The 27,819-nt window shown below is 38.8% G+C and overlaps 1 protein-coding gene across 1 annotated transcript; it reads right to left on the minus strand.

The window, feature by feature from the left end:
• Nucleotides 1-1,251: 1,251 nt before the first annotated feature.
• LOC139711282 (uncharacterized) lies at nt 1,252-21,326 on the minus strand. Its single transcript, XM_071623190.1, has 6 exons — nt 20,853-21,326; nt 16,296-16,624; nt 15,008-15,064; nt 12,496-12,612; nt 2,657-2,788; nt 1,252-1,854 (listed from the first exon to the last, which is right to left on the minus strand). Exons 2-6 carry the CDS (start codon nt 16,608-16,610, stop codon nt 1,732-1,734), a joined length of 744 nt encoding a protein of 247 aa, XP_071479291.1. The 5' UTR covers nt 16,611-16,624; nt 20,853-21,326; the 3' UTR covers nt 1,252-1,731.
• Nucleotides 21,327-27,819: the final 6,493 nt, after the last annotated feature.

Genomic DNA, 27,819 nt, shown 5'->3' on the forward strand with positions numbered 1-27,819 from the left:
TTATTGTAGAATAACAAAACAATGGCGAAACTGAGTACCAGCTTTGTGGAAATCTATACGAACCAGAGAAAATCAGAACATTAACCATTGCTACAGCAGTTATAATTCCCAAGCTCACTTTACCTCAAAATTTTTTATGTGAGTTCCAAGATTTGAAGATATCGAGCATGTCACACAAGAGATACATGTATCACCCCTCGCAACCAACTGCAGAAGGCTGGTGCATCAGGATATCAGACATTTCATACAACAGAATCACCTCCTGCAACCATCTGCAGATGAGCTGGTGCATCAACCCCCACTCATTGCTACTTTTTCATCTGTGATTTTGCCTGTTTTTTAAAAGGAGTTGCACAAGAAGATACACACTATTGCACCTTACCAAAACAAACTTGCAAATCTCAAAGGAACCAGATCTATTAAAGGCCAAACATTCCAGTCCTCATCATAGATGATGGGATTCTATCTGGGGGTGGGGTGCAACAATGATGAAAATGAAAAATAATTTCATGTCTGATGAAGGCTTTCTCTCTCTACATTTTGTTTTGTTTTGTTTTGTTCGATATTTGTAGCAAAGTCAAGGTTTCAATCAATTCTCTCAAGGGGTCATACATATAAAGAATATGTCATCACATCCAATGTGCCTATACAGTGAAATATAATCAAACTACATTACAAAGCATCGGCAAAAGTTTACACACATTATCCCTAGCTGCTTCACTGATAACTGCAGGCCGAGTACCAATGGATACATTAAGGTACAAATGAAGTATTGGTGGAGAACATAAAACGTGGACAATAATTTAAGTCTACAACATGTACAGTGTCTTGTTTAAGATAATACCTCGCCATCTTTGATAATAAAAGACTTTAATACTGTATAGCGTACATCTCAAGGTATCAGAAACGTGCATGCATCTATACTTGTAGGTTTTAAGGCCATACATTCCACATTTATACAAGTTACAGCTTTATTCATTCTTTTGTACTGGCTGAAGTAGCAACAAGAAACAGTATAGAGCAAAATTTTCCTGCCTTCCTGGTTCTGAATGCTATTTCTTCATATTCTGCATGCACACACAAAATTGAGTGCTAGTAAAAATGAGAAACATGGCTAGTGTACATTGTGCTGGAAAGATTTCTTCTTTCACGTTAAAAGGATAACATCAGTCCTTTCTTCTTCTTTTTTTTTTGTTGGAGTTTCCCAGTTTCACAATCAGAGATTAAATGGCAGCACCTACAATGTACATTGTAAGAACATCGCTGTACAAACAAAAGTTCAACTGGAGTGAAATCTTACAACTGTATAGCACAATGTTAATGATCCACAAAATATTGCCGACATGAAAGTGAGTTCCCCTATTACGATTCCAGAAGCAGTGGCCATGGTCAAGAGTACCTACAGTTCCACAGTCAGAGCGTACAGTATGTAATTGACACAAATGACACTCCGGCATGTGGGGGGCCCAGAGGGGCCCAAAGGGGCCCATATGGGCCTAAATGGCCCACTTCACACCATAAAGAAAAGTGCCTGGTAATGCATAAAGCCATCCACTTCTTTGTTCACAAGTGGGAGGTTGCCACAGCTTCTGACAAGGAGTGAGTTTTGCTTGGGCCCCATCGCTGGCACAGACAAAAAGCGGCCCCTCACGACTGGCGATTTTTCTACAAAGCTTTATAGAGTCGGCGCAACGCTGTGCAGACGGGCGGGGCAAACGACACAGGTGGGTCTCACTCGAGGGGCACCTTCTCCGAACTCTCTGGGCCCAGGACCGGGTAGATGGGGGCCGGGGGAAGCGGGATGCGGCTGAAATCCAGGAGAGTTGGTGGGTAGGCTGAGTCTCTAGTCGATGCCTGTTTCATGCGAGAGGGGACAAAGACACAGAAAATTACTTTTTCACCAGTGAACCAATCGGACAAGCCATTATTCTTCTTCTGGTCAACCATATCATCTGTCATAGGGTGTACTGTACTTCTAGTGATTTTTAATGACCTCAACATTCTGGTGTTTAAAAACTGAGTGGCATATTTGCACACAAACTGTCTATGTCATGTACTTCGCTGCAGAGGTCACATTGGCTCACATGTGTATGTACATTGCCTTTCTGAAGATTAAGTGCTAGAAATTTGCATCATGCTAACTTTTCTAGGGTCAGTTTTGACAAAGACATTCCATCTTAGGGTAAATCACTTGCATCCATCTCTATTTTGTTATTGCCTCAGAGGACTATAGATGTTAACATAACTGCCTTTTTTATAAATCCAATATAATATTTTCAATTAAAGACATCAACAAAGGGGAAAAAAGCCAAACGTTAATTTCTGCATAATTTTCATGAATGGCATTTTGCTATTAGGGTCTACATGTATGTAAGAGGTAACTCTAAAAATATCCAAGACTACTAATTCCAACATTCTTAAAGTCTATTCTGCCCAGTTTCTGCATGAGTACAAACAATGAAGGTTATGACCATGGCCTCTATCCTGATGAAGGACTCTCCATTTTAAGTGTCATATAATGTACAGGTGTAAGCGATGGGTTGACTTGAGCTGAAAAGACATGCTACAATTGTATGGTTTCATGCAGCTACAGTATACTCATGAGGTTTGTTTGTGTGTGAGTGTGTTTTTGTTTTCTTCTTCTTTTTTAACCTACCCTTGGTGTGGAATTTTCACAGCAGCCACAGCAGCCAAGGCCTGCCATACAGTGGTACATGGCCACCCCAGTCACCAGCAGTTCCAGGCAAGAGACGAGGGCAGCCGTGGCATCGTACAACATGTGGGTATTCTGCCGGAAGTTAACAACAGCCGGTATGACGATCAGTGTTAAAGGTAAAATACAGCAAACCATGGTCTGGTTTTAAACCAACATTGGGGCAAAAGAGGTCATTCCTGGCAACGTGAAAGCTTGCTGTAGACTGCCAAACACTTACTCCTGTAAAGTAACTAAACATGTATGCATGATGCAAACTGAAGTCCATGGACAATGATGTCATAAAAAAAGAACACATGAAAATTCTTCTGCTCGAGGAAAGGAAAAATTAAACTCCCTCTCCCCCCCCCCCCAAAAAAAACCACAAACATACAAACAAACAAACAAACAAATAACATATTAACATAACAAGCCAGGTCATATGAGAGTTCCACTATACTGTATTATCACATACTTTCTGAAACCTGACAGAGAAAGTTATCTGAGCTCGCAATTCTAAATGCTATGAAAATACACCAACAGATCACAAGAGGCTTCAAGCAAACTGGTAGGGCCCTACATGTATAACATGTAATAACTACACAAAAGCAATTCTTAGCTATGTGACACTGGGATAAGTGTTTTGTAATAACAGAGACTCCAACCCCAAGCACCTTCTGATCTGGAGATTCTCCCGCCTGAAACCCTTAGGGCAATTCCACGATAAAGTGGACATGACCATCAAATTTCAAAATAGTCAAATCTCATTCATTTTGGTATCAAATGAAAGCTTAAGGACTGAATTTTTCATATTTGACCATCTTGTTAAAAAATTACATCATTAACTTTGCTAAATATGTGCATAAAATCAGCATAATTAAATTTGACATAATTATCTGAAAAATGTAATGAAGTTAAATGAATGTAGCATGAGAAAATGAAAAAGGAGGTAAAAACTTTGCCTTTGTTTTCAGAGTTTAAGGGTTGAACATCATTACCAAATCATCAAAGTGCAAGATTTTCTATGTGTTAAGCTTCAGTGAACATCGTAAATACGATCATCAATAATGTCACGGTGTTACGGTAAAAACTGATGTTTCTAGTATTGTTTGAAAATTACAAACACAAAAGGGTTTATTTTGATAGCCCTAATCATGACCACATGTAGCTATACAAGTGCTAAAATGATAGTAACTAATTTTGTTAATTAATTAAAGCTGATTAAAATGTGTCACGGTGTTACAGTAACTGTAACACCGTGACTATAACACCGTGACTTGCATTGCAATAACACAGGACACATACCGGATTACACATGATAATTAACTGTTGAAGTGATCATCTGATTTCTCTGTCACATTTACTCGAAAGATAGAGGTTTATCAAGGATTGTTCATAACAGATGGGTCAAACTATATCCACAAAGATTATCCCTTGTACTTGTTGCCAGCATCATGCAATTCTAACCCTTTCTGTGCCAAAAATCGAGAACTGTGTTTACAATGCAGTGGGGTTTGATATGCCAATCAACACTCAGAGCACATGGTGGGTTAAAATGGAAGTAGTCCATTCACTGTGTGCCACCTACCAGATTCACAACTATCCACAGCAAACATTTCTGAAGGTTTTGAACTTTTAATTACGGTAAAGGCAACAGTTTCAGTTGAGTTGATACCCTTTGTTTAATATTTTTATCATAATTGACCATTTTATCACATGGTTTGACTCTTCTTGTGTAGACTCAGATGTGTTCCTACATGATAAACAGTCTGAAATCTTGCTGCAGCTTCTCTGGTATCCTAAAGAATTACTTAGGGCATACTGAAGCTATATCGATGAGTCCACCAAAAGTTAATCTCACTGGAATACTACAATGTACTTTCCTGTGCATGGTGCTGTGCACAATCTTACAAGTTTCACCATTAAAAGAGCCACACTCACTAGGATTTATGTGTATGAATGAGAATTTGCATTGTAATCATTTTTATGTACATGTTCATTTTCCAGTACATCTTTGGAAAAGAAGAATAATCATGGTACATTTTGTACCACACAAATTGCTTGAATGATTCTTTTTATTGCTACTGAAATTGGTAAGTGGGTTCACCTCCCTTTGTGACCAAAGGTATTAAAATCAAAGTTTCAAATTTGTATGTCATCTTTAAATATACAAATTGGACTTTTAAAGAGTAGTTGTAAACCCAAAAGTTCACTCAGAAATATTTACACGTAACAAGCTTTCAATGATGATAGAGTGAATTATGTCTCAAAACATAAAGTATATTTTACTGAAAGAGCAGTGTTCCTGACTGTAACGTGTACAAACGTATATGACATGTCACGGCGTTACAGTGCAAAGTTTTTCTTTACTTTGTTGTTTTTGTTAATCTGTTATGATTTCAATAATTTCTGTTTTATTTCTGTTTTATCTGGAAGTGTTATACTGTGATGTCAAACATTCATCATGAATCATCATTTCATTCTACCTAATGGAGAAACACTATGAGCTGAAAGTAAGACAACAGGATTCTCCATAGGTTTTCTACACACATTTCAGAGGTCATGGTGTTACAGTCACGGTGTTACAGTGCACTTGTTTAAAATCTATGTCATAGTTTTCCTGTCAATTGATTCTTTATTCAAATTTTTCTTCATTATTATCATTGAGTCTCTAGTACATCCAATGAACACATCAACTTATCAAAATGTTCATTAACTTCACAGAGTTTTGTCAGTAAACAAAGTGCACAAAAACCCATGTCCATTTTGCGTCACGGTGTTACAGTGGTAATTAATCGTGCATAACTCATTTACCACAGCAGTTTTTCTTCCTTTCTTTTGTTTTCAAAATTGCTTATGACGATATGCATAGATACACGATAAAAATTTTTTCTCAAGTGTTACATTTTGATTATTATTTACATTTGATCAGTGAAATTATTCTCAAAAGTGTCACGGTGTTATCGTGGAATTGCCCCTTAGCAAACGAGAGACTCCAACTTGATGTGTGCGAAGCGCGAAATTCCCAGGGTTCTAGATGTTTTCTGGTGCTATCTAAGGCTTATTTTTTCAACATACGATAGAAGTAAGTAAGAAATCCTTTCCAACGGGAGACAAAGAGCCAGGGCGGGAGAAATTAAATCTCAAGCGGGAGAACGGGAGATTTTGCAAAAATGGGTTTTCGGCAGGAGATCTCCCGTCGAAAACGGGAGAGTTGGAGTCTCTGTAATAATGTAATGTGTTCCTTGTTTATTACTTCTCCCGCTGGTCCTGTCATGTAATCTCATGTCTATAGTGTACAATGCACAATGTAGGTTAAATTGTCAGTATAGCCTAGTCAAATGAAATAAAAAAAAAACAAACGATAGAGAGACTGTATTCAAATCCATAGAACAAGTCAAAACAATATAAGAGACATTGTTGTAGGGTCACTTCTCTCTTTGTAATGATCATTTAACATTCAACAATTGTACAGCATACATGTAGGCCTATTGTAGATGATCTATCACTTGCATAAAGCAGAATACTGTACGTCTTGTCTTTGTTCTTCTTTCTTTTTTTGTGAGACAATTTCATGAATTGTTTAGATATGATTGAAAACCACAATTAATACTTTGGCATGCTATTTCAAAAAATGTCAATAATTCACACAGGTTCAAACTACCACAAAACATACATTGTAACATGAACCACATATATGCATTATGTTGTATACAACATATCATAGAGTATTCTTCTCCCATATAGATCTCTCCTGATACAGATAGTGCAGCCTCTGCTTTTATAGTTCAAGACTTTTGTCATTTTCCTGCATTTCACTACTAAAGCAGAGTTCATGAAAAACAATGATATCACCAAAGGAGACTTTGTACAACCTTGTGTAGCACAGTCCTGTGTCTTGTTAGAATTTTGACTTCAAAATGGGAACCAAGCTGGAGCCCTCTGTGTGGCTGTTGTAAGAGCCCAACTTTAGCTAGTTATAATTCCCCAACAAATGATTCCTAACAAATCTGGCTAGATTGACTAAAAGTGCATCTTCACGTAGAAGAAAACACACATCTTACAGTATATTTGTTTTTCTTGCAACATTGGCAGAGACTCCAACCCCAAGCACTTTCTGATCTCAAGATTCTCCCGCCTGAAATCCCTAGCAAAAGGGAGGCTCCAAGTTTAGTGCGCGAAGTTCCTTGCGGCCGGAGTGCAGGGCCCGCTGAAGGGCCCCGGAAGCTCTAGGGTTCTTTATGCTCTCTCGTGCCATCTAAGGCTTATTTTTCCACATACGATGACACTGTAAAGTAAGAAATCTTTTCAGGCAGGAGACACAGAGCCAGGGCAGGAGAAATTAAATCTCAAGCGGGAGAATGGGATATTTTGCAAAAATGGGCTTTCGACGGGAGAGTTGGAGTCTCTGCCCTGGCGTTTTGCGGAACATTGATAGCCTCGAGCTCTTCTAGTGAATGAAATGTTCCTGGTACAAGGTACATGTACAGCTGTTAACTGCCATATTATTCATAATTACAGTGTACAATTCAAGCAATGCTTCCCAACTGTGTCTTGTCAGAAAAAAAAATATGAAGAAGATGTCCAATGCATTATAAATGTTTTATTAAATCGTGATGCCTGCATACAATAGTTTGGGGCCCCCTCATAGAGCCGCCTGGGGCCATTGACAGACATAATTCCCCCAAAGCATTCTTGTAAATACAGTATACAGTGTAGGCTCCTACATGGGTGTAGCTGTCTCAATTATTTGGCAATCTGCTCTGCAAGTATTATCTGAGAGCTCATGTTTTCCTCTGGAGTCTTGCCTTCTACCCCACGTGCACACAAATGAATCATGAGCAGCGTTATAACAAATGATGATAAATGGTGGCAACAAAATGTCCTCCAGGCCCGCACCTCCAACAGAGTAGAGAAGATCGAGAAAGGGGGGAAAAACAAACATGGAAAGCTCTATATAATATATTCTAGTTAGCACGTCCTATTCCTTCCCTTCTTTCAAACATTTGCTGAAAAAACCCTCAAAACATATCAAAAGAAAAAGTTAGGTACACAAAACCACTGCTTTAAAATGTCACAGACCTTAGTTATTTTGTAGGATATATATAAAAGGAAAATGACTACTTCATGAATAGCACTGACAGTCTCATGCATTGAATATCAGTGTAGAGTCCTGGGTGTAATAGCCCGAGATGAAAAATCCAAGAATCACTATTGGAGGAAGAGCATGAAACTTGTGTGCGCACAAACACAGCTTGTCATCTTCTGCCTTTGGCACAGCCAAGGGAAGATAAGTGAGGTCATTAGTTATTGTAGCGCCATAAATCATGTGGAGCTGCATCAGTTCCTTGCATTTAGAGTGCCAGGCAAACATAAACCTCTATTAACAAACAATCCAGCATGCATTTTTATACAGACAAACTGAACACTGATTATTCTGTTCAGGTGCCAGCATGATTACTGTTGGCATACTTCATATTATGAGGCTTAAACACGAACACACATCTACATGTACGTTGTATCTGACACTCACTCACACACGTGCACATACTGTATACGCTGTTATTTTCGCGTACAGATATTTTCGCGAATGAGGAGGTCATAGACGTTTTCGCGAGATGTTGTTTTCGCGAACCGACGCCGACGCTAACATAATTGCACTATTACCCTGACGCATGGAGACATTTTCGCGTGTTGTTAAATTCGCGATCCAACTGAGATTCGCGAAATTCGCGAAAATTAAACCCTCGCGAAAATAACAGCTTATACAGTAATTAATGTATTCAAGGTATTCTTTTGAAGTTTGGGAGTACGTCTCTCTGAACAGAAATAATGAATTTACATGTAAATGAATGACTGAAAATAATAATAAAAAAAAATGCGCCTATTGAAGTCTCGTATTGATTTGAGAAACAAACCCACTCTGGTATCTAGAGCACTGTTCCACAGTCCAATGGCAATAAGAAGGCCATGGTGACAAAATGGGGGATATTAGGGGGACTCGGAGATCTCTCTTCCTTGACAACTACAGCATAGTTTCCTGGCAACTTTTGCCTTTGTATGCGAAGAAAGCACGGGTCCCAACATGAGTGTCAATCTAATACCAAGCAAAGAACACTATTCAAAGGTGAAGCTGCAGATTGGCAGATATTATCTACTGACTGTGCGATTTGCAGCAAGATTTATCGATATGTGCTGAAACTATTAAATGTGAGATAGAACGTCTCTTATAATCTGTACCACCACGATGTCAGTAGTATCAAGTCACTGTGCTCTATTCAAACACACATTACAATAGATGAGCACATAACTGATACATATAATGATATGGTTGATACTTTCCAGATGCAGAAAAAAATATTGTACCCCCAGGTACATACTGAAGATTCTTGAAGACACAGATACAACAGATCATGGAAGGCTGTTAAAGGTTGTGCTATCTTTGGCAATCTCTCTCAAGTCTGAAAAACTTCACATCTGAAGATGGCACTTGTGCTCAAAATCAGACTGAATCACAGCCCAAACTTCAAAATAAGGACAAGCATTCTCCAAACTTCTTCCAACTAATATCTTTTTTAATACAGGGTGTAGTTATCCCTTTGTGCTATACTACATGTATATCTTCAAACCCTACATGTACAAACTCTGATGGACTGGTGTATGAAGTGAATAGTAAAATTTACAAATGGTGACTGTGATAAAATGTGATGTATACTGTACACATAGCATACCACCTGAGGTGATTTGCTTTTGGTTGAAGTCTGCAAAGACAAGAAACACAATCTTTCAGTCATAATCCCTATTTTAATGTATCAAATGACGGCCACCATAGATCTTTAACAAACTGTTTTGAGCCTCATGCTGGCGAGTTATGATGTAAACTGACAGCTACACCAGAGCCCCTATAAAACCTCGGTGCAGGACTGCCATCCAACACCCCAGCACCAGATGGCACGTAGCAGAGTATTCTCGGCCTAGCGAGACTGAGGGAGGTGGCCGTAATTTAAAAATGATGGCTTTACATGACGCACACCAAATGCACTGCTAGTGCCAAGTTATGCGAGTGCTCAACTGTTAACAGAAAATTTATGAATGTCATGCAAGGGATTGAAAAAAAGAATGCATCACCATTGCCAAAATGTCATGACGGATAGCTGTGCCATTTAAAAGATTTATTTTTAGCAGACATTCTTCTTACCAATGTTGATGTTGCATCTAGGGACAGGAGTAGTCTAAAGTGAATTTTATCACAAATAAGCTCCTATTTTGAAAATGAAGCAAAAGAATGCAAATGTATAATCATTGCCAAAACCAGAATCTCGACATCCAAATTTCACAGTAGCACTATTTTAAACAGATGCAACAAGTTCTATTCATAGCCGTGTACTTCATTCCTAATTATTTCTACCATATTTTTATCTTACAAGAGATCCAGTTACAGAGTAGACGTGTAGAGGCATTATGATTAAATATAATTTTTTGTTTTTTCTAAATTCTAAACTTACAGAAAAACAGTTTCACTATTAAAGCAGACAACGTTAAAGCTTCAATTTGACCTTTGATGCTCTCTCAGTACTAATAGATTTCTATGGTAATAAAAATTTACATTAAGTCTTTACATTGGCTTTACTTGAACATTCAGCTGTGTATATAAACACAGGTTGAATTACTTGTTATTCATGATTAAAGGAGTTGTTAGCAATAAAGTGACAGAACCCCCCCCCCCCCCCCCCCGAGAAGAAAAAGATGGAGGAAAGGCAAACAACAAAAACTAAAGGAGAAAAAGAAGAGAAAAAGAGAAATAGAGAAGCACAAGCAAAGAGAAAGCTACTGCCTGCACTACAAGAGTGCCAGAAACAGTGTTCTAAAAGTCATTAGTGCTTCTATTCTCCTCAGCATTGGCTGGCAGGCTTGTTTCTTTTTTGTTTCCTGTTTCCTGTTTCTTCAGGGTTTTTTTTTTCTTTTTCTTTCTTTCTTTCTTCTTTGCTATGAACCACAGGCTGATGTCTTGAAAATGTCACGTACACCCTCGGAAAAAAAAAAAAAATAAAAGACATGCACGCGCATCAAGTATCATTGCCCACAGCACAAACATGAACAATACAGTTTCAAATAATGATTCAGGTTTTGGGTAGGATTACATGCACGTTTCCTAGTTGGGTTAAAGGTCAAGTATTAAGGTCTGCTATTAGAATCTGTTGGAGTTGGGTTGGCTGTTTATTACCCCAACAAGGCAGACACAATTCTGTTCAAAGAAAGATGTGTACTGTACAGGCAATTATAGTTTATGAGTTGCCCAATACACAAATCTTTGCAGAAGATTTCATCTTTGTGACAGAAATGCTGTGTATGTTGTCTCCAAGGTGAAAAGTCACTTACTTTTCTTTAGAAATCTTCTAAAAGGTGATTCAATCTAATACCTATTTCCCCTATCAACACTGTTGTGTTGGCCATGGTTTAAACTACTCTCATAATCACTGCATCTCACAAGTTTTAATCTGTAAAATACAAAAAAATATTATTATACTTTCGTATCTATGCACATCTAGTGTACAAGCAGCAATTAGCAAACAAATGAAAGTCATCTGTATTGTATGTTTTACCAGTATAAACCCCATCACAAAAGTTAAAGTTTCCTTTTGATCTGACAGTTTCCATGACGATTGCTCCTGCCGCACTTGCTCCCATAAAATATCTGCAAATTATGAAAGTGAAACATAAATTCTATCCACAAACATAACCCAGCCCTAATCCTAATCCTCACATCTAACTAAACCTAAAACCCAATTACAACCATACCCTTACCTTAGGTCCTTGGAGAAAATAAGAACGGAGCAAATGTCGTGTCACCGATCTACTGTATATGCCGAATATTTCGCAAGGTTTTCATTTTCACGAATTTCGCAAGTCGGGTGCTATTCGCGAAATTAGAGACACGCGAAAATATTGACTTTGATGTGAATGTGACATACGCATACCATGAACATTTCTCCGTTAAGTACAGGACTCCAAGATTTTAATTTATTTGTTGTTGTTGTTGTTGAATAATCAATAATATATTGTGGAATAAACAAACGGCTATCATCAGCTCTAGCAGAACAGAGAGGGTTACACAGGTCAGACTGGAAGTAAACCAATACCCCATACCCCCAAAGATGGAGCCTTCTCAAATTGTTTCGAAAAGCCTTTCAAAAATGTGATTGCTTGCATGTTTACACTGCTCAGGGGGCTTCCTTAGATTTCACCAAAACAGGCTTGGACTGGGTGTGTTTTCATGGTAACTGAATTCCCCTCTGATACTAATACTAAAATGGCATGTGCTTTTGAATACCACATTTGGCTGCAAATGTCATGAGCATGAAAATGTGCACAGTGATTGATCAATGTTCATTGGCAGCCGTCGGTTGAGACATCTGATTTGTTTGTGTACTTTAGCGGGCACTGACCTTCACTGATATTGTCCAGGTTGGCAAAAAAGCCGCTTCACTACGCCTATAGCATTTATTCTGCAGCCAAGCCTCTTCTTGGTTGCTACAGGAGGCTCTGCAACAACCCCTTGTACTCAGGTGGGATCAGAACCCGATCAGAACCCGATCAGATTGGATTGCCTTTTGATGTTTCCTCTGTCTATACTGAGCTACCACATGTAAGAAGCTGCTGGAGGCTGCTATTAAAGGAGGCTCCAAATCCAGATTTTTGTTTGAAAAATGGGGTACAAGTTCCTCTCATCTCTATACACAGAGAGTGGGCGTGGCTCTTTGCAGGAGGGCACAGAGGGCAAAGGGGGAGGGGAGCTAGATTACCTGGATGATGGAGCAGTCACAGTGATTAGCCTCCATGAAGGTTGCATGTCCCTCAGTGACAACCAGGACGGAGGACATCATGCTTGACAGGGTGGAGAAGAGCAGGTAGAGACCGATCTGAAACGAGAAATAACAAGAGATGTTGTGATGATTTTTTGGGTTTCATGACATCTGCTCCTGCCACAATTGCTCCCATGAAATATCTGCATGCTATTAAAGCCAAACACGATATATTCTACTCACAAACATACATAACCCTAACAGTAATCCTAATCCTCATATCAGTCTAAACCCCAAACGCTATCACAACCCTAACCCCAAGTCCTTGGAGGATATACGACCAGAGCAATCATCGCAGTCCTTGTGCAAATGTCGTGTCACCAATTTCTACCAACTTTTGTGGGTTGGAAAATCATTTGTCGTTAACATCCCAAGTAATGTACTAGTAGACAGAGAGAAAGAGAGAGCTTGTTACCTTTCATATTGCTGTTTTGTGACATCCAAATTTGAATAGTTCTAGTGTTACCGGTCAAGATATAAATACCAACACAACAGGTAAAAATTTTGACATTGTGATGCCCCTAGCACATGCCATGTACTAGCTACGGAGGTTATCTAAACATTAAAGACATTATGTATGCTAAAATTGTTCAACCAATCATGACTTTCAGGTGAAATTCTGTGAGTAAACCCGTTGAGGATGAGTCCCGAGTATACTCGGGCAGGTGTCTATGGGAAATGCGTGTTGTAGCAAAATCAGTCCGTCCCCAACAGGTTAAACCGAACTCCTATCAAAATTGTTCACTGACTTTTTGCAGATCTTGCATTTTTGCTCATAATATTTACACTAAAATATATTGGACATCCTATTGTAGTGTGTATTTTTTGGTTGTTTTTTTTTTTTTTTTTTACTTTGATACAGTAGCAAACTTGAGACTTTTCTTCTTTGGTTTTCAATTGTCCTGAATCATTAAATATCTCCTCTCTGAAGAAAGGAAACAAAGTAAACTCAGTATTTGAAAAAAAATAAGACAGAAAAGCAATCAGCAGTCATACGCAGCCTGACATGGCCTTGATGAGGACACATCACAAACCATGTGCACCTCAGTTAGAAAGATGCTGCCACTATGGTTTCAAGTACATTGTATCCCTTGCTATTAAACATCCCTGTTATGTCTTGTACATGTATATATATAATCAGAAGGGTAATTCATCTTCGTATGACATCAGATCTTCAGCGAACATATCTCCTGGCAAATGGCGATGAAACAGCAGACATCAACAAGCGAGAACATACAATGCATGACTTGCCAAGAATAATGTGCAACCAATCACCACGTTCCCCTGATAAAGCTGCATACCCATTAAAGCTGAGACTACTATTAAAAAAAAAAAAAAAAAGATTAATTACATTTTAAACGGTTTAAAATCAGAAAGTCTGATACCTAAACTTTGTAGAAATAAAAAAGAATGTTTAGTTTGAGAGTGTCTTGACACACAAAATTTCACTTAAAGGCAGCCGATCGCCATCCCTAATGGTACGTAAACTCCGAACGACCGAAGTTTGTGCGTGCAATTGCGCAATGGCAGACTCGGTGCTATATCCATAAACGTGTGGGACAATGCTACCACTGAGACAAGTGTGTGTGTGTGCGTGTGTGTGTACGCATCATACACAAACATTGTCACCGCGAGCTGCGGTGATTGGAGGAGAGAGGCCAGAAGACGCTGCGGCGTGTGTGTGTGTGTGTGTGTGTGTGTGCGTGTGTGTGTACGCATCATACACAAATATTGTCACCGCGAGCTGCGGTGATTGGAGGAGAGAGGCCAGAAGACGCGTGGCTCTTTTGGCCTCTCTTCATGCACATGCGCTCTGAGAGTGTGCGTCCATTCGGAAGCTCTCGGGACAGCCATTTTGGGTTAGGAGATAAGCACAGGGAGCTCTCTTGTAGCCTACCGTATTTTCGCTGACCCATTGAGCCAGCGCTATTCTCATTCGGGGGTCACTACATTTGATACAGAATGGGGGAGGCAGCGTGTTGCGTTCGTCTCCGTGCCGCACAAACCACTCGCCACGACTGAGTGTCTTTAAGATCTAAATGATGACAACATCGAGTTTTACTGTATGATGACAACTTTTTAAGGGTTATAACATTCCTTAACTAAAGAGTAATAATGTTTTTGTTTCTGTTTTTTTCCTGTTTAGGAAAGAGGGATGAAAAAGTACTGCGGGAAATCTCACAGTCCAGATAAATTGAAAATGGCTACATCACAAAATGATGTACATTGTAGGCAATTCCATGGGGCAGTTCTGGTGTGAGGTAAAATACATCTTCATATTAAAATGTTCCTGCATAATCTGTAAATAGCACAGACATTTCCTTGTCAACACGAACTTCATTTGTGGGTAAAGACGAGAACAAAACAGTACTGGTGGAAGACATGCATGGATGGCAGGCATCTGGGTATCCTTACGTAAGCAATTAAGTTAATTTTGCTCACAAAAACTTACCATGAATGTTTGATTCTTTGAGGTTGACACACCAAACACTCCACCAAAGAGGTATAACTGCAAAATCATGGAGACATTGTATGTGACAGAATGCATTCATTGCAAACAACTGTGTATGACAAGAATATGATTCCAAATTCATGCTAATGTGTTGCGTGCACTTGGAGTTAATTCCTTTTTAGTCATGAAGAGTCAAGCTTGCTTCAGTGCCCATCTGTCTAATAAAGAGCACTTTTCCATTAAAACCTCTGATAATTTGTTCCCTTGAGTGCATTCTACACTCATATGTTCATGACTTGTTTACAAAAACTCCTTGCCCATCCCATTTTCTCCTTTCTTCCCTGGGTTGTTTTCGTAAATATTTTGCGCTGTCTTACCTACACATGAGGTGATAATGTTCAAAAAAAAAAAAAAAATGGTTATCTGATTTCATTCTTATACACTCCAGTGTTCAAACACACCATCCCCTGTACAAGTGCATACATTGTATATATGGATCTTTAATAAACCACGACAAAGTTAAACATCGAGTATAAAAAACTGCTGCTAAATGAGGCTTGTACAACAAATTAGACAGTGACTTTAAAACGGCTATAAAAGTGGCATCAAACAATTCATGCAGTCCCTTATTTTTTTTTCTTGCGTGCTACCTGCAGTACAATGCATGAATTGCTAAAATCATGAATGGAGAATGTACAGACCAATTTTGATGTATTGTGTGCACATGTCTCGTCATTTGGATTTGCCAGGTATTGGATTTTGTACACAAAGAATTTTAAAGTACCAAGGAGCTACCCTTGTGATACAAGCTGTGTATTACACAGTATGGATATTATCGATTTTGAAATGATTGTACTCGGCATACTGGTTCACTTCAGAGAGACTGAAGATGATTCTTTATACAGTACTTCAATCTGTTTTTGGTACTGAAAAGAAGTTACACACAAACTGACAAACTGAACACTCTCAAGAGCAGTTTACTCAATGACTCCTTTTTTTAATACGAGGTACCTAAAACAAGTTTGTGTCTTTCTTTTAATATCTGTTGTTTCTTCCTATTAAACTGCAAGTGTATTCAAATGGTAACTTGACTTGTTTTTGGGAAGACACAACTTAATATCTTGTTTTAGGAGAGTTTTCTTTGAACTCAATGGAAACCTGAAATGGCATCTACTGTATGATAGATTGATCATTTGTAATCTTTTCCCACTGGGTCTGGTAGTAACTCCTTGGAAACACCGAACTTCGATCACTCTAGATTAGAATTTATGGCATTTCCAGAACTCACCAGCCCTGCCCAGAGAGGCAAGTCCATGAAATAGTCGTGGGCGTGGAGAACCAGGGCCAGAAGGCCCATGATGGCAGTCACAGAGCCACAGAAGATCTGCAGCAAACCAGTCATCTTCCCAACCCTGTCGTTGTAGGGGCGCGTGTAGGGGTGATTGGCCGAGGGGGTGAGGGGCACGTAGCTCCCGGCGGGCGTGAGGGTGCCGCCTCCTACTCCGACGTAGCGATTGAAGGTGGAGCGCGAATCATTGGAATAGTCGGGGGGCTCACGGGCGTCTCCCCTCTCTACATTAGAAGCACTCGGATTGGATTCCATTGTTAAATCGCTTTCTAGTATCAAAACAAACAAACAAAACAAACATACACAGAATGTAAACATCTATAGAAAGAGTTTTGAAGCAGCATTAGGCTAAAGACAATATCATGACATGGACAAATGTCCGAAGCCAGTTATCACTCACCAGTCCACTCTTGTGCAACACAAATGACACGAATGATGACACCTAAAGGGAGCTTGTTACTTTTATTTCATACAAATGAGCCAGGAAGCGTTCAAAGCATTCTGAATAGTCTACCAGGGACACTACTTGTGTGGAATAACAATAGACTTGCTCTGTGACTGTTTGCTGCAATGGCTCCATGTCCTTCGGAAAAGGATTTTCATTTCAGCAGCTGTCATACAAAACAGTCCTAGGCAAATAAGGCAGAAACCTTGGCCATTTGGTTTCTAGGCCTTCATAAAATTATCTAGCAGCACCACCCCCTCACTTTGTAAATGTTCATTTGACAGTACAGTTTTGCATTTAAAGGACCTCTCCACAATCAGTAAACAACAACAAAAGATGATTACAATATCAAACTGCTCTTTGAATAAAGTGCAACAGAAGTTCAGTGTGAATTACTTTGACATCATGTGTGAAGTGTGCACGTCATACTGTACACTGAACACACTGTACCTGTACACGTATAGGCCACCATTAAGCCTATCTGCAGTAGTTATGTAGATTACAAATTGTATTATACAAACTTGAAACTTCTCCTGAATGCCACACAACCGTATACTGTACATTCTGTACATGTACACTGTACATCACAGGTACAGCAGAGTGTATCAGTGCATCTGAATTCAATTCTACTTTAGCAGCATCTTAATACTTTAACCCATAAGGGATGGTTTGATTTTGCTACAACACGCATTTCCCATAGACACTTTGCCAGAATATACTCGGGACTCGTCCTCAATACAAGTAGTAGGTTAAAGTTCTGATGACTATCAACATGTACTGGCTTTGTACCACTACCAGACACTGTACTAATCAGGACTAAATGATTAGCAAAACTACTACAGGTATGGCTATTAAATCAAAGTGCAATGTTGACACAGATTCACAGTCCAAATCCTTTAACTCTATTCCCTTTTCTCACCATCATCGTCATCATTTAAAACATCAGCAGCATTTTGAATTCATGGTGTATAGTACATGTACAACTGGAATTTTTGCTCCATTTGCAGTCATAAAAGCATTAAAGAGAGAAAGTGAGTTTGCTTTCTTTTGGGTTCAAAGGTTGCAACAAGTGAGCAGTTCTACACAAGTAAACAAGATGTTACACACATTGTAGAACAGTATTTGATTTGGATGATATGAGCTCTAAAAATGGGCAGAGCTATGATACAATATTATACAATTGGGCAATTTCTAATACAGCTGTACATGAGGTAAAAGGGTACACTTCAGGAATGTCAGGTTATTTCTGTTTCCAATGTGCATATTGTACCCCGTAAAAGTGCCTTTCCTTTATGTTAGAAAAATTGAAATATTTTGTGGAATCGTCTTCAAATTTCCTTTATATCATTGTCCATGCCTGATGTCATAGTGTTCGAGTACTGTAAAAGTAGTTTCTTTCGCGGTGATTTTATTTTTGCGCTTTTCGCGCTTTGAGGTTGAACCGCGAATTTAACATCACGCGAAAATGTTTTGAACACGTCGTTTGTTACAATGCTATCATTACCGACCGCGAATTTAAACATAGGCAAAAAAGTCAGTACTGATGGAAACCGCGAAAGTTTCTGTACGTGAAAGAAACCACTTTTACAGTACTCTTCCAGCAATGATGTACAAGTACAATGTACATCGATCTAGAAGATTGTCCATGCAGAACATATTTCAAGACACACTTCATCAGCAAGTGCTATAGGGTAGTGGTCTTCCCAAAACTAATGTAAAACAAGAAAACATTTTGTAATGTACACAAATGTATATCGACATCTAATAGTACAGTTGTATGTATTGGGCATTTACAATTATGGACCCTACCCCTAGAGATGGGTTCTAAATATAGTACGGTATATAAAATCAGAATAAATTTTATACACTCTATGCATGTGTCTTCCATAATCCATGAGTCATCAGCTGAGAATGAGAAAGGCATTTGACTCAAACACTATGGGTTTAGTGGCAACTTTGCAACGTCTGGATCATTTGCACCCAATGAAGTGTACACTCTTGTCTTGTTGAGTCAGAATGAAGGGAATAATTTTCCTGGTATCGCATCGCAATTTGCTATGCACTTTTACACCATTGCTACACAAACTAACTTTTGTGTAGCAGTTTTTTTTACATAGAAGTGTACAGGATATCATTGAAGATATTTTTCACCAGCTGAAATTGCTAATCAAATTTGAGTTTGAAAATTATTCCCTGGAATGGGTTTCATTTTTCTGTAGTTCTACCGACAATTCATGTGACATACACAAATAATTTGTACACTTGCATGAAGAGCTCTGCAGTGTTAAAGCAGAGCTGCTCACTATTAACCCATTTTTTTTTTTCTACTGACAGTTCGACTTGTCTGGCTGACCATATGTACCCAGTTTTTCCATCTTGTACTGGTTTATTCCCAGAAAAGTTACTGGTGCGACAGTGATTTTTGCTGGACCGTCAGACCAGTGCCAGTGTGCAGTGTGTTACTGTACTTGAATGTTTAAATAGTATAAGCTTGATTGGTGACCCACAACTCTCAGGAACAATACAATTTCAAACTCCAATGGGCAGTATCGCATATCATTCCAGGTCAGTGGATGCTGTTTATAGCAAGGTATCAGTACAGTGGTTTGCATCCATCGATTGATGGGGTTATCGCTTGACAAGCAAACTGAAAGAGCTAGCCGCCGCGTTGTCTAGTCTAGGAATCTACACCGTACACCATTCAATAGGCCTATCAACACATTCAAATTGTAGGGCCCTAGGGGTCTAAATCTAGATGTCTACTCACTCAGGTTAACATCCGATAGACCAACAAATGTTAGGCCTACAATGTAATTTTCTGCAATCATGCAGAACCCCCCCCCCCCCCAAAAAAAAAAAAAAAAAAAAAAAAAGAAGAAAAAAAAATGAAGTAAACACAAAAATGATGTATTCAAAATCACAGATAGATCTTAAATAGAAACATTCTACTGTAAAAGTGGAAACTTTCATGGTGTTAAAATTTTCGCGCATTTCGCGCAATCTGAAATCAGCGCGAAAATAAAAGCATGCGAATATTTGTGCTTGCCATATAATTCCAGTGGTTGATGTCTGGATTCCACGGAATTAAAAACACGCGAAACTCTTCTTACCCAGCTAAGCACGAAAAATTAGTCACACGAAAATATCCACTTTTACAGCATTAACAGTTTAGATCTGATACAGTCTGTAGGACCTACAATTATAACTTCCAAACATCCAATGACAATGTAACATGCCCAATGAAGCCAAAGGACCGTGACCTGTTGTGATACTAAATAGCAGGTCTAATTATTCCAATATTATGTATTTTGAAGTCGACAGGACTATTTTTATAACCTCAGACTCCATGCTGCACCATTTACATTAGGCCTATGAAATTGTAAAATTAATAGTGTCTAGGGACATTTGTAGGGTATTTTTCTACTAGTCTAGGTTCTTTAATTGGTTTTCTAACAACCTTGTTATGAGTTGTTAGATCTACAGTTGTACACTTATACAAAGTGTACCGTGGCAAGTGGCCTTTTGCCCTGATCCCAGGCCCCGGGCTAGGTAGGGGATGGGACAGTGACAGCCTACCACATCACCCCTCCCCCTTCTTGTGACATCCCTGGCCTACAATTGTACCACAGGCCCTAGCAGTGTTTCACTCCAACTCCAACAATCCAAACTCCACACTCTCACTCAAAAAGGTTGACACTAATATTAAACTTTAGTTTAGAGCCCTATTAGTTAGAAAATGCAATGACATTTGACAGCCCTGGAAATGTACATTTATTCCATGAAGCGCATTCCATGCATTCTATGATCCTTCTTGTGACATCCCTTTCTAAAATTTAATGTAAGACAGCTAGCCGTCGCGGCAGTGTTTCATCCCAAATACAACACCAACGCACAATCCAAACTCCACACTCTCATTCAAGAAGGTTCACACTTTACCTAGTTTCAACAATGCAATGACATTTGACTGGCCTGGAAATGTATTCCATGAAACGTTCCTGCAAAAATTAATTCAAAGTTGAATATAACAGCACAGCGAGGGAAACACAACTCACCTTCTTGCTAATTTAATAGTAATAATACAGCCAAGATATCACGTACAATGTAAATAGATGCAGGAGACTTTGGACTCTGGACTGAAAAAAGTCAAGTCAAGATGCGATGCTCCTCCTCCTTGTTCGCTTGTTAAAATGATACGGAGAACAAAGCAGAATCTTTCTTGAGGTATAAGTTGAGCTAGCAGCAGATCGCCAGTCACTTTACGAGACGGGAGGAGAATATGTAAACAATGACGTTTCGGTCCCTTTCGGGAAATACTTTCTCGAAATGTCTGAACTTTGTCTCGGCCGTGTCAATAATACCTTCTTATCTGCTTACAAAGGAACGGGTTCGTGATCTTTCTTTAATAGCTCTGTATCCCTTGATGTACCCAGGACAGGCTTGCCTGGTGGTAGCTGGTTTACATACAATACATTGCATCACACGCGCAGATACTGAGTAGACAACATGTGCATGCGTGCTTCCTCGGTACTGAGCTGAACGAGGACTAAGGTCACGGAACAGCTGATTCACACACACCCACACACAGGGAGCACATACTCAGTAGGTGCATTCACATGTAGGCACACTTCGTACACACACACAGCTTCACACAGCAGTTCGGACTTGGCATTTGCGTTGCATGCAACGTGCTCATGCATTCGAGTTGCTCTTTGGCCCCTGCCCACGTGGGAAAGTTATGATCAGCTGGATTCGTTCATTATTATCCAGGGGGAAATCCACAAATGTCACTTGCGCTTTTCAAGTGTGTAAGAGAATGTTACTTTCCATTACTTTCTTATTTCATGATTTAGTCTGTCATCCAGTAAAAAGACGTTTTCTAAGTACTTTCACTAGATCGATGCTTGAAAAACTGTGGAAATTGTGATAATATTGCTGTTGAATTATTCAAGTAAAAATTATGTCAACGGCCAGTGCATTTCATTATTACCCTGCGTGGGTGAAATCGTCACGCCTAGCTTGCATGATAAACAAACATCTTTTATGCGCACCTCGACCACTCGACCAGCTGCAAGGGTCAACTCGAATGTTTGTTGCTAAAAATGACACGAATGTTTTCTCCTAAAATTGAGTGTATCGGGTGTTTTTCCAACGCGATGCATATACAAATCGAAAAGACAATACATGGAGTGTAGGAGGCTAGTATACGGTTGTCTGGCCAGCTAAAACCCCCAAGCTTGCTTGCGTGCATGCAGAGAGCAGCGACAAGAAGATCAAGAATGCAGGCTCCAACCTACATAATGTAGAACTATTTCGCGTTGTTTAGCTATGTTTTCTTGAAGACACAGAGTTAACAATCTCACTGTAGTTGTCTGTATGGATTATTGATAAGCATTAAGGTAACCTATGTATCGTTTCACATGAATACACTTTTTTTTTAATTTTAATTTTAACATTAATATTCCGGATATTACTTTATGACTCAAGAGCGTATTGCACACATTCTAATAAAGATTTGCTCATTATCAGACAGTCACCACAGCTAGGACCAATCGCCTGTTCAGTTTGCTTGAATATCTGCAGAATTAATGCTTTACAAGACTAAAACGATTTCTTTGTTTGTTTAGTTCTATTTCTACATTATTAACATTCCAGTGCAAATTAATACGTAGGCCTAATTGGTAAATTTTGCCAAAAGATATGATCGAATATGACTATAAATGGTAAACATTTTCTCCTGTACAGATCCCGGATGTTGACGATCTGACAGGCATGAATGGTAGAAGTGCAAAACCGGACATCAAAATGAGAGAGTAGGGAGACCTATTCTAGTTGTTACTTGACAATTTTCTCAAAATCTAAACAAGAGAGGGCGTCTCAAGCTATTAAGACATAACGTGTCAGGCCTATTTAATAGGCCAATGTTCAATCTCCACGTGTGAAATTTGATCATGCCTGACCAGCCTACTTCGAAGTACGGCAAGATGAAAAACAAAACAAAACAAAACAAAAGCGCTTTTCAACTCTCCGAGTAAAATCGTAAAATATTCGATAGGCCTATTCTTTAATTTCATCAAAACCATTAACCTCCAATTCATGATATGTAGGGCCTATTATGTTGGTTTTAAAAAAAAAATTGTGTCTTGGGTGTCTTTGGTGGGACTAGGACCTACCCTTAGGCCCTGGAGTCTCCTGTTTGAGTGTGTTTATTGAACAAGTTCAAGTTCAAGTTCAAGTTTATTCAAAGTTTCCACAATACAAAAATTACATAAGAACAATGTATGTAACATAGTTATTGGAATTGGCCTACACGTTTGTGCCCCATCCTGTTGAACATCAACAAACTTTAGATTTGCGACGCGAACGCTATTTAGATGACGCTATACAAATAGGCTAAAATAGTGTTCTACCAATGAGTTGTCTACATTCGCGAGGCAGCACTGCTGTTTCCGTTGTTCAAGTTTGGAGGTTGGGTCTTCTCAGCGTTCGCGTCGCAGATCTATTTAAAAGCTCGGACTCGTGAACGACCTCACGACTGACAGGCTTTGGATCCGAAATAATTGTAAACTGACATGATGTCAGATTTAAACTAAAGTATCACGCTCACAGATAGATAGACAGACAGACAAACAGACATAATGATATACAAACACATACACACACACACACACACACACCCTCGCGTACACAAACACAGTCACAGAGCCTATTAGGCCCTACCTATACGCATTCACGAACTATGCACACGCAGATTTTAAAAAAAAAAAAATCATGCAGCCATGGCCCCCACATTTTTGTGAGGGAGGGGTCGTGAAAAATCATCTCATCATAATGTATTTCCATTGAGTCCGTCCTGAAATTCTTTCCGTCAAAAAAAAAAAAAAAAAAGGAGCAGCGGGGGAGGGGTAGGCCTCCCTTGACCTTGACACCCCGTCCTGTATAGTACCCACCCCCCTCAAAAAAAAAAAAAAACACACACACACACACACACAAAACACAAAAAACCAAAACAAAACATAGCAAAACAAAACAAAACAAAAACAAAAAGAAAAGCCAAAACAAAGCAAAAAAGAAAAGTTCCTCTTCCCCTGATAGGCCCTATAGGCCCTATTTTGTGAAGACATGTGAAACTTGGATAATTTTATTTCATGACGTATAGGCCTATACAGTCTTCTCCTGATTTACAGCATTCAACCGCAATAGATTAGCCGTGGCTGTAAATCGGGCATTAAAAATGCAATAGGCCTAGGCTTATTGTTTGCTTCTGATTGGTGTGCGACCGGAATTAGGATCACCAAAAAGTCTTGCTAACTCTGTTATTTATGAATACATCACTCAAATAACTTTTTTTTTCCGATGTCGAATAATTGCAATATGTTATCATACTCAAAAATTGTTATTAATCTCTCTGTTTTTTCTGATTTCATACAATAATACCGGTAATTTTGTGCCAACTGCTGCACATCGGATATTATTGCAATAGGTCTTTATGTTTGCTTCAATATTCAAATAAAGTCGTGTGCGGTGAATTGGGATCATTAATATGACTATTATGTTAACTTTTTAATCTATAACTACATAACTTAGATAACTTTCTTATCCATGTCGCACACTGTATTATTACTAGTTGCAATTCATCGCTCTGTTCTTCTGATTTAACCGGCAATTAATGCCAACAAAAATGTATTGTTGTATATCGGGCATTAAATTGTAATACTCCTTTACTGCTTGCTTTCGATTCAAAAGCCGTGTGACGAATTCAGGTCATCAACTTGATGACTATTAATAGCCGCAGTCATGGAGGGCTATGAGTTACAAGATTGAAACGACTATGAACCATTCGTCGTTTCGAAAAATATTTTTGTCTCAGAACGCAAGATTAGGTCCTATTTTCTATTATTTTTTCTTGTATCTTACTGAATATCTTTACATTTCTTTGTCAACTTGTAACACACTGTTGTGACACGACAAAGGCAGCTGTGACTCTCGTACTCACGGCCTGTGAGAGCAACTTATTAAAAAAAAAAAAAAAAAAATCAAGAGAGACTGAGCTCGCCACGCCGCCTGCAAAAATAATAGCGCCATCTAATGTTGAAATTGCGGACAGGCTATGGACTGTTTTCTCGTCCAATCAGATTGCATTGTCATAAACTGAGAACTGCTGCCAGCTTTATCGCATTATTGTTTCTTCTTCTTCTTCTTCTTCTTCTTCTTCTTCTTCTTCTTCTACTTCTTCTTCTTTTTCTTTCTCTTCTTCTTTAAGGGGTATTGAGTTATTTCTATCATGTTAGAGTTCGATCTCTCCTGTACAGCATGGTGTGAATTTTAAATCATTTTCATTTCAGTCAAAATTAAGAATACTAGGTTTATGTGAAACCACAGTAGCGCTAGTTTATCCTTATAATTTATCATAATAATGCTCGTAAATCTACCTACCTTTGATGAATAAACTGTATGATTTCATGAAAATTAATTGTTTCGTTTTATTTACGCTCAAATCTTAGAACGCGATGGCTAGTAGTGCCCTTCTGGTCCTCAGCTGACGATATTATATTTACTTATTTATGATTAGATTAAACTGTTTCATAATAGTATCTCATGACCGCTTCCTTATGGCTAATAGGCCTAATAGGCCTATGTATTTTTTTTTGTAAATAGCAAAAAGCCCGATTGAAGTCATTCTCCTTATTACATCAACATATTAAGTAGATAGATTCAAGATTGCATCGGTTCAAATCTATTTTATATCATTACGACAGAAATAAAACTTCAATACATGCATAATTCTCCGACAATTTTGCAAGGTTGTTAGTGTACAATGGACATCACCGTTTATACACTGTAGAATCATTATCTTGATGCATGAGAAAATGATTATGATCTCTCCCATAGGAGGGATTATTACCTAATCTGAGTGGCGACGACATCACTAGGGAAGTGATTGGGTATAAGACAGTTTATTGTGCCCAATATCGGTAGGTGTATTATAATCCTCGCTTTTTTGTCCTATATCAAACAGTGACATTTTCGATGTTCTTTTGATTTTAATGTCATATTATTCTATTAATTTATCTTGGCCATGGGGAAGAGTTTCATTTAAACCCTTTAAGAATGTACATCACGAAATATAGGTAGGCCCTGCATAATAATGATGAAGATGGCAAAAAAAAAAATGTGTTCGAGACTCATGAATTACAGGGATATCGTTTCCTGTACGATAGGGACTGCTCGTAAGACAAAACTTACAGAAACTGTCACAAACTTTCACACAGTCACATATCATTCAGAGACACATTTTACTTTAAGTCTGTACTAATTATTGACCTGTAAGGAATATAGGGAGGTAAATGAAAATATAAGTCGACAATATGACCAAGTGGAATGATCATCATTGTCTTTTATTGTTTGTTTGTTTTTTATTTGTCTGTCCCTCAGTGCGTTTGTGCACGCACCTGAGTGTGGGAGTTGTTCTGAAGTAAATCCTCATGAACCGTCAAAGATCCAACAAAAAGTTTAATACACTTAATAGCAACCATACAATCCTTCGTCACTACAGAACTGTACTACACTGTAACAATGATCATGGCGTATCGTGAGCGGATAGACTGTTAATTCATCTAAACGCTCAGCAGTTTTTGTTTTTGTTTTGTTTGTTTTTTTTTGCAATACACACATCCGTTGATGTGATAATTATTCACGAACATGTCGTAATATCATATACACATAAATCATGATTTAGTGGATGCATAGTTTAGAGTCACGACATTGCTGTCATTCGTTTCATGTCAGATTGTGTACCCACAGTTTCATTGACACGTTTATTGTCCATAAGTCATAAACTTTAAGTTTTAGTGATGATTCTGGGTAAACGTTTTCAGCGGAGGATTCATGCCAATATTGAGGACAAAATCATTAATGCTTCAAGTCTTGTGGCCCCGCTTTCAGAGTATGATGTCTTTTGCTTCTTGGATTTTATTGGATTTTCTTGTCCCTTACCTACTTGTTTTCATTTGTTTTGTTTAGTCCAATAGCAAAAAGGGAACAGTCTGCGAGAGTGAACAGCTTGATGGCAAGGAAGTACGAGTTCACGCCTTTCGCTGTAAAAAGCCAGGTCCAGGGCGAACTGCTGTAGCGCCAACTACGGCAAAGATTCGAAACGCCTTGGTTCACGCCGTGTGTAAGAGTTCTGTGCGTGTAAGTAGACTATAGTGCTTGTGAGGACCGGGCGGGCGTATAATATAGACATCCCAAGTTTTTTTAGCACGGTATGTTCACTGTATGACGGTTTGCCGCAGCATACTGAGTATTAGTGTATTTTTGTATACCCACTATTTTGTTAGTGTATTTTGTGTGTGTGAATTTGTGTGGGTGTGATTTCATCTTTGTTCTTCACCGATTATATTTATTAAAACTTTTCTTTATGTAGGACCAAGGCGCCCTGACATCTGAGAGAACTAATTTATGACTTGTAATGATATAACGTCTCATTGCAATAACATGAAATGACGGAATGAGAGAGAAACTTTGATATATTTGTGTTATCACGACTGTTTGATGCTTCCGCAGTTTTCTAGTCCCCTCATTTGTATAAATCACAACCCTTTCACTTTTTGCGCAGTGATGTGTCCAAAAAAAAAAAAACGACAAACAAACAGATCGGTACTTTTGGTCATTGTTGTGCGTCATTGGTGAGCTTTAGATGGCATGTGACACTAACGCTAAGACGATGCAGCCTCCCTGGTTGAACAGTGGAAAAAAGCTGGCTCGTGCGTGTGCAAAACACCATTTTTAGCCTAATAGCGTCGTCCCTTGCGTTCGCGTAACAGATCTAAAGCTTGATACTGCCTCCTGTTCACCAATTTTATGTCGTATTATAGGCATTGCAACTTGCTGGTGTGGACATTTGGATGTAGAGGTACAATACCTTGACAAAGACATGGTAATGATTATCACTGCAGTCTGTATTTTTTTTTTTCCTGACAGTAACAGTTTACTGTTTGACTGCTCTTTCCACGGCCGCCA

The sequence above is a fragment of the Diadema antillarum genome, unplaced genomic scaffold (assembly GCF_040938485.1).
Source record: "Diadema antillarum isolate AM-2024a unplaced genomic scaffold, OU_Dant_1.0 seq00001636_RagTag, whole genome shotgun sequence".
Taxonomy (NCBI): domain Eukaryota; kingdom Metazoa; phylum Echinodermata; class Echinoidea; order Diadematoida; family Diadematidae; genus Diadema; species Diadema antillarum.

Coding starts and splice junctions, on each gene's coding strand:
- LOC139711282 (XM_071623190.1), bottom strand. CDS start 16,610: ATGGAATCCAATCCGAGTGCTTCTAATGTAGAGAGGGGAGACGCCCGT. Junction 2,789..12,495: donor GTGACTGCTCCATCATCCAG/GTAATCTAGCTC, acceptor AACTTCCGGCAG/AATACCCACATGTTGTACGA. Junction 1,855..2,656: donor GTGAAAATTCCACACCAAGG/GTAGGTTAAAAA, acceptor CGCATGAAACAG/GCATCGACTAGAGACTCAGC.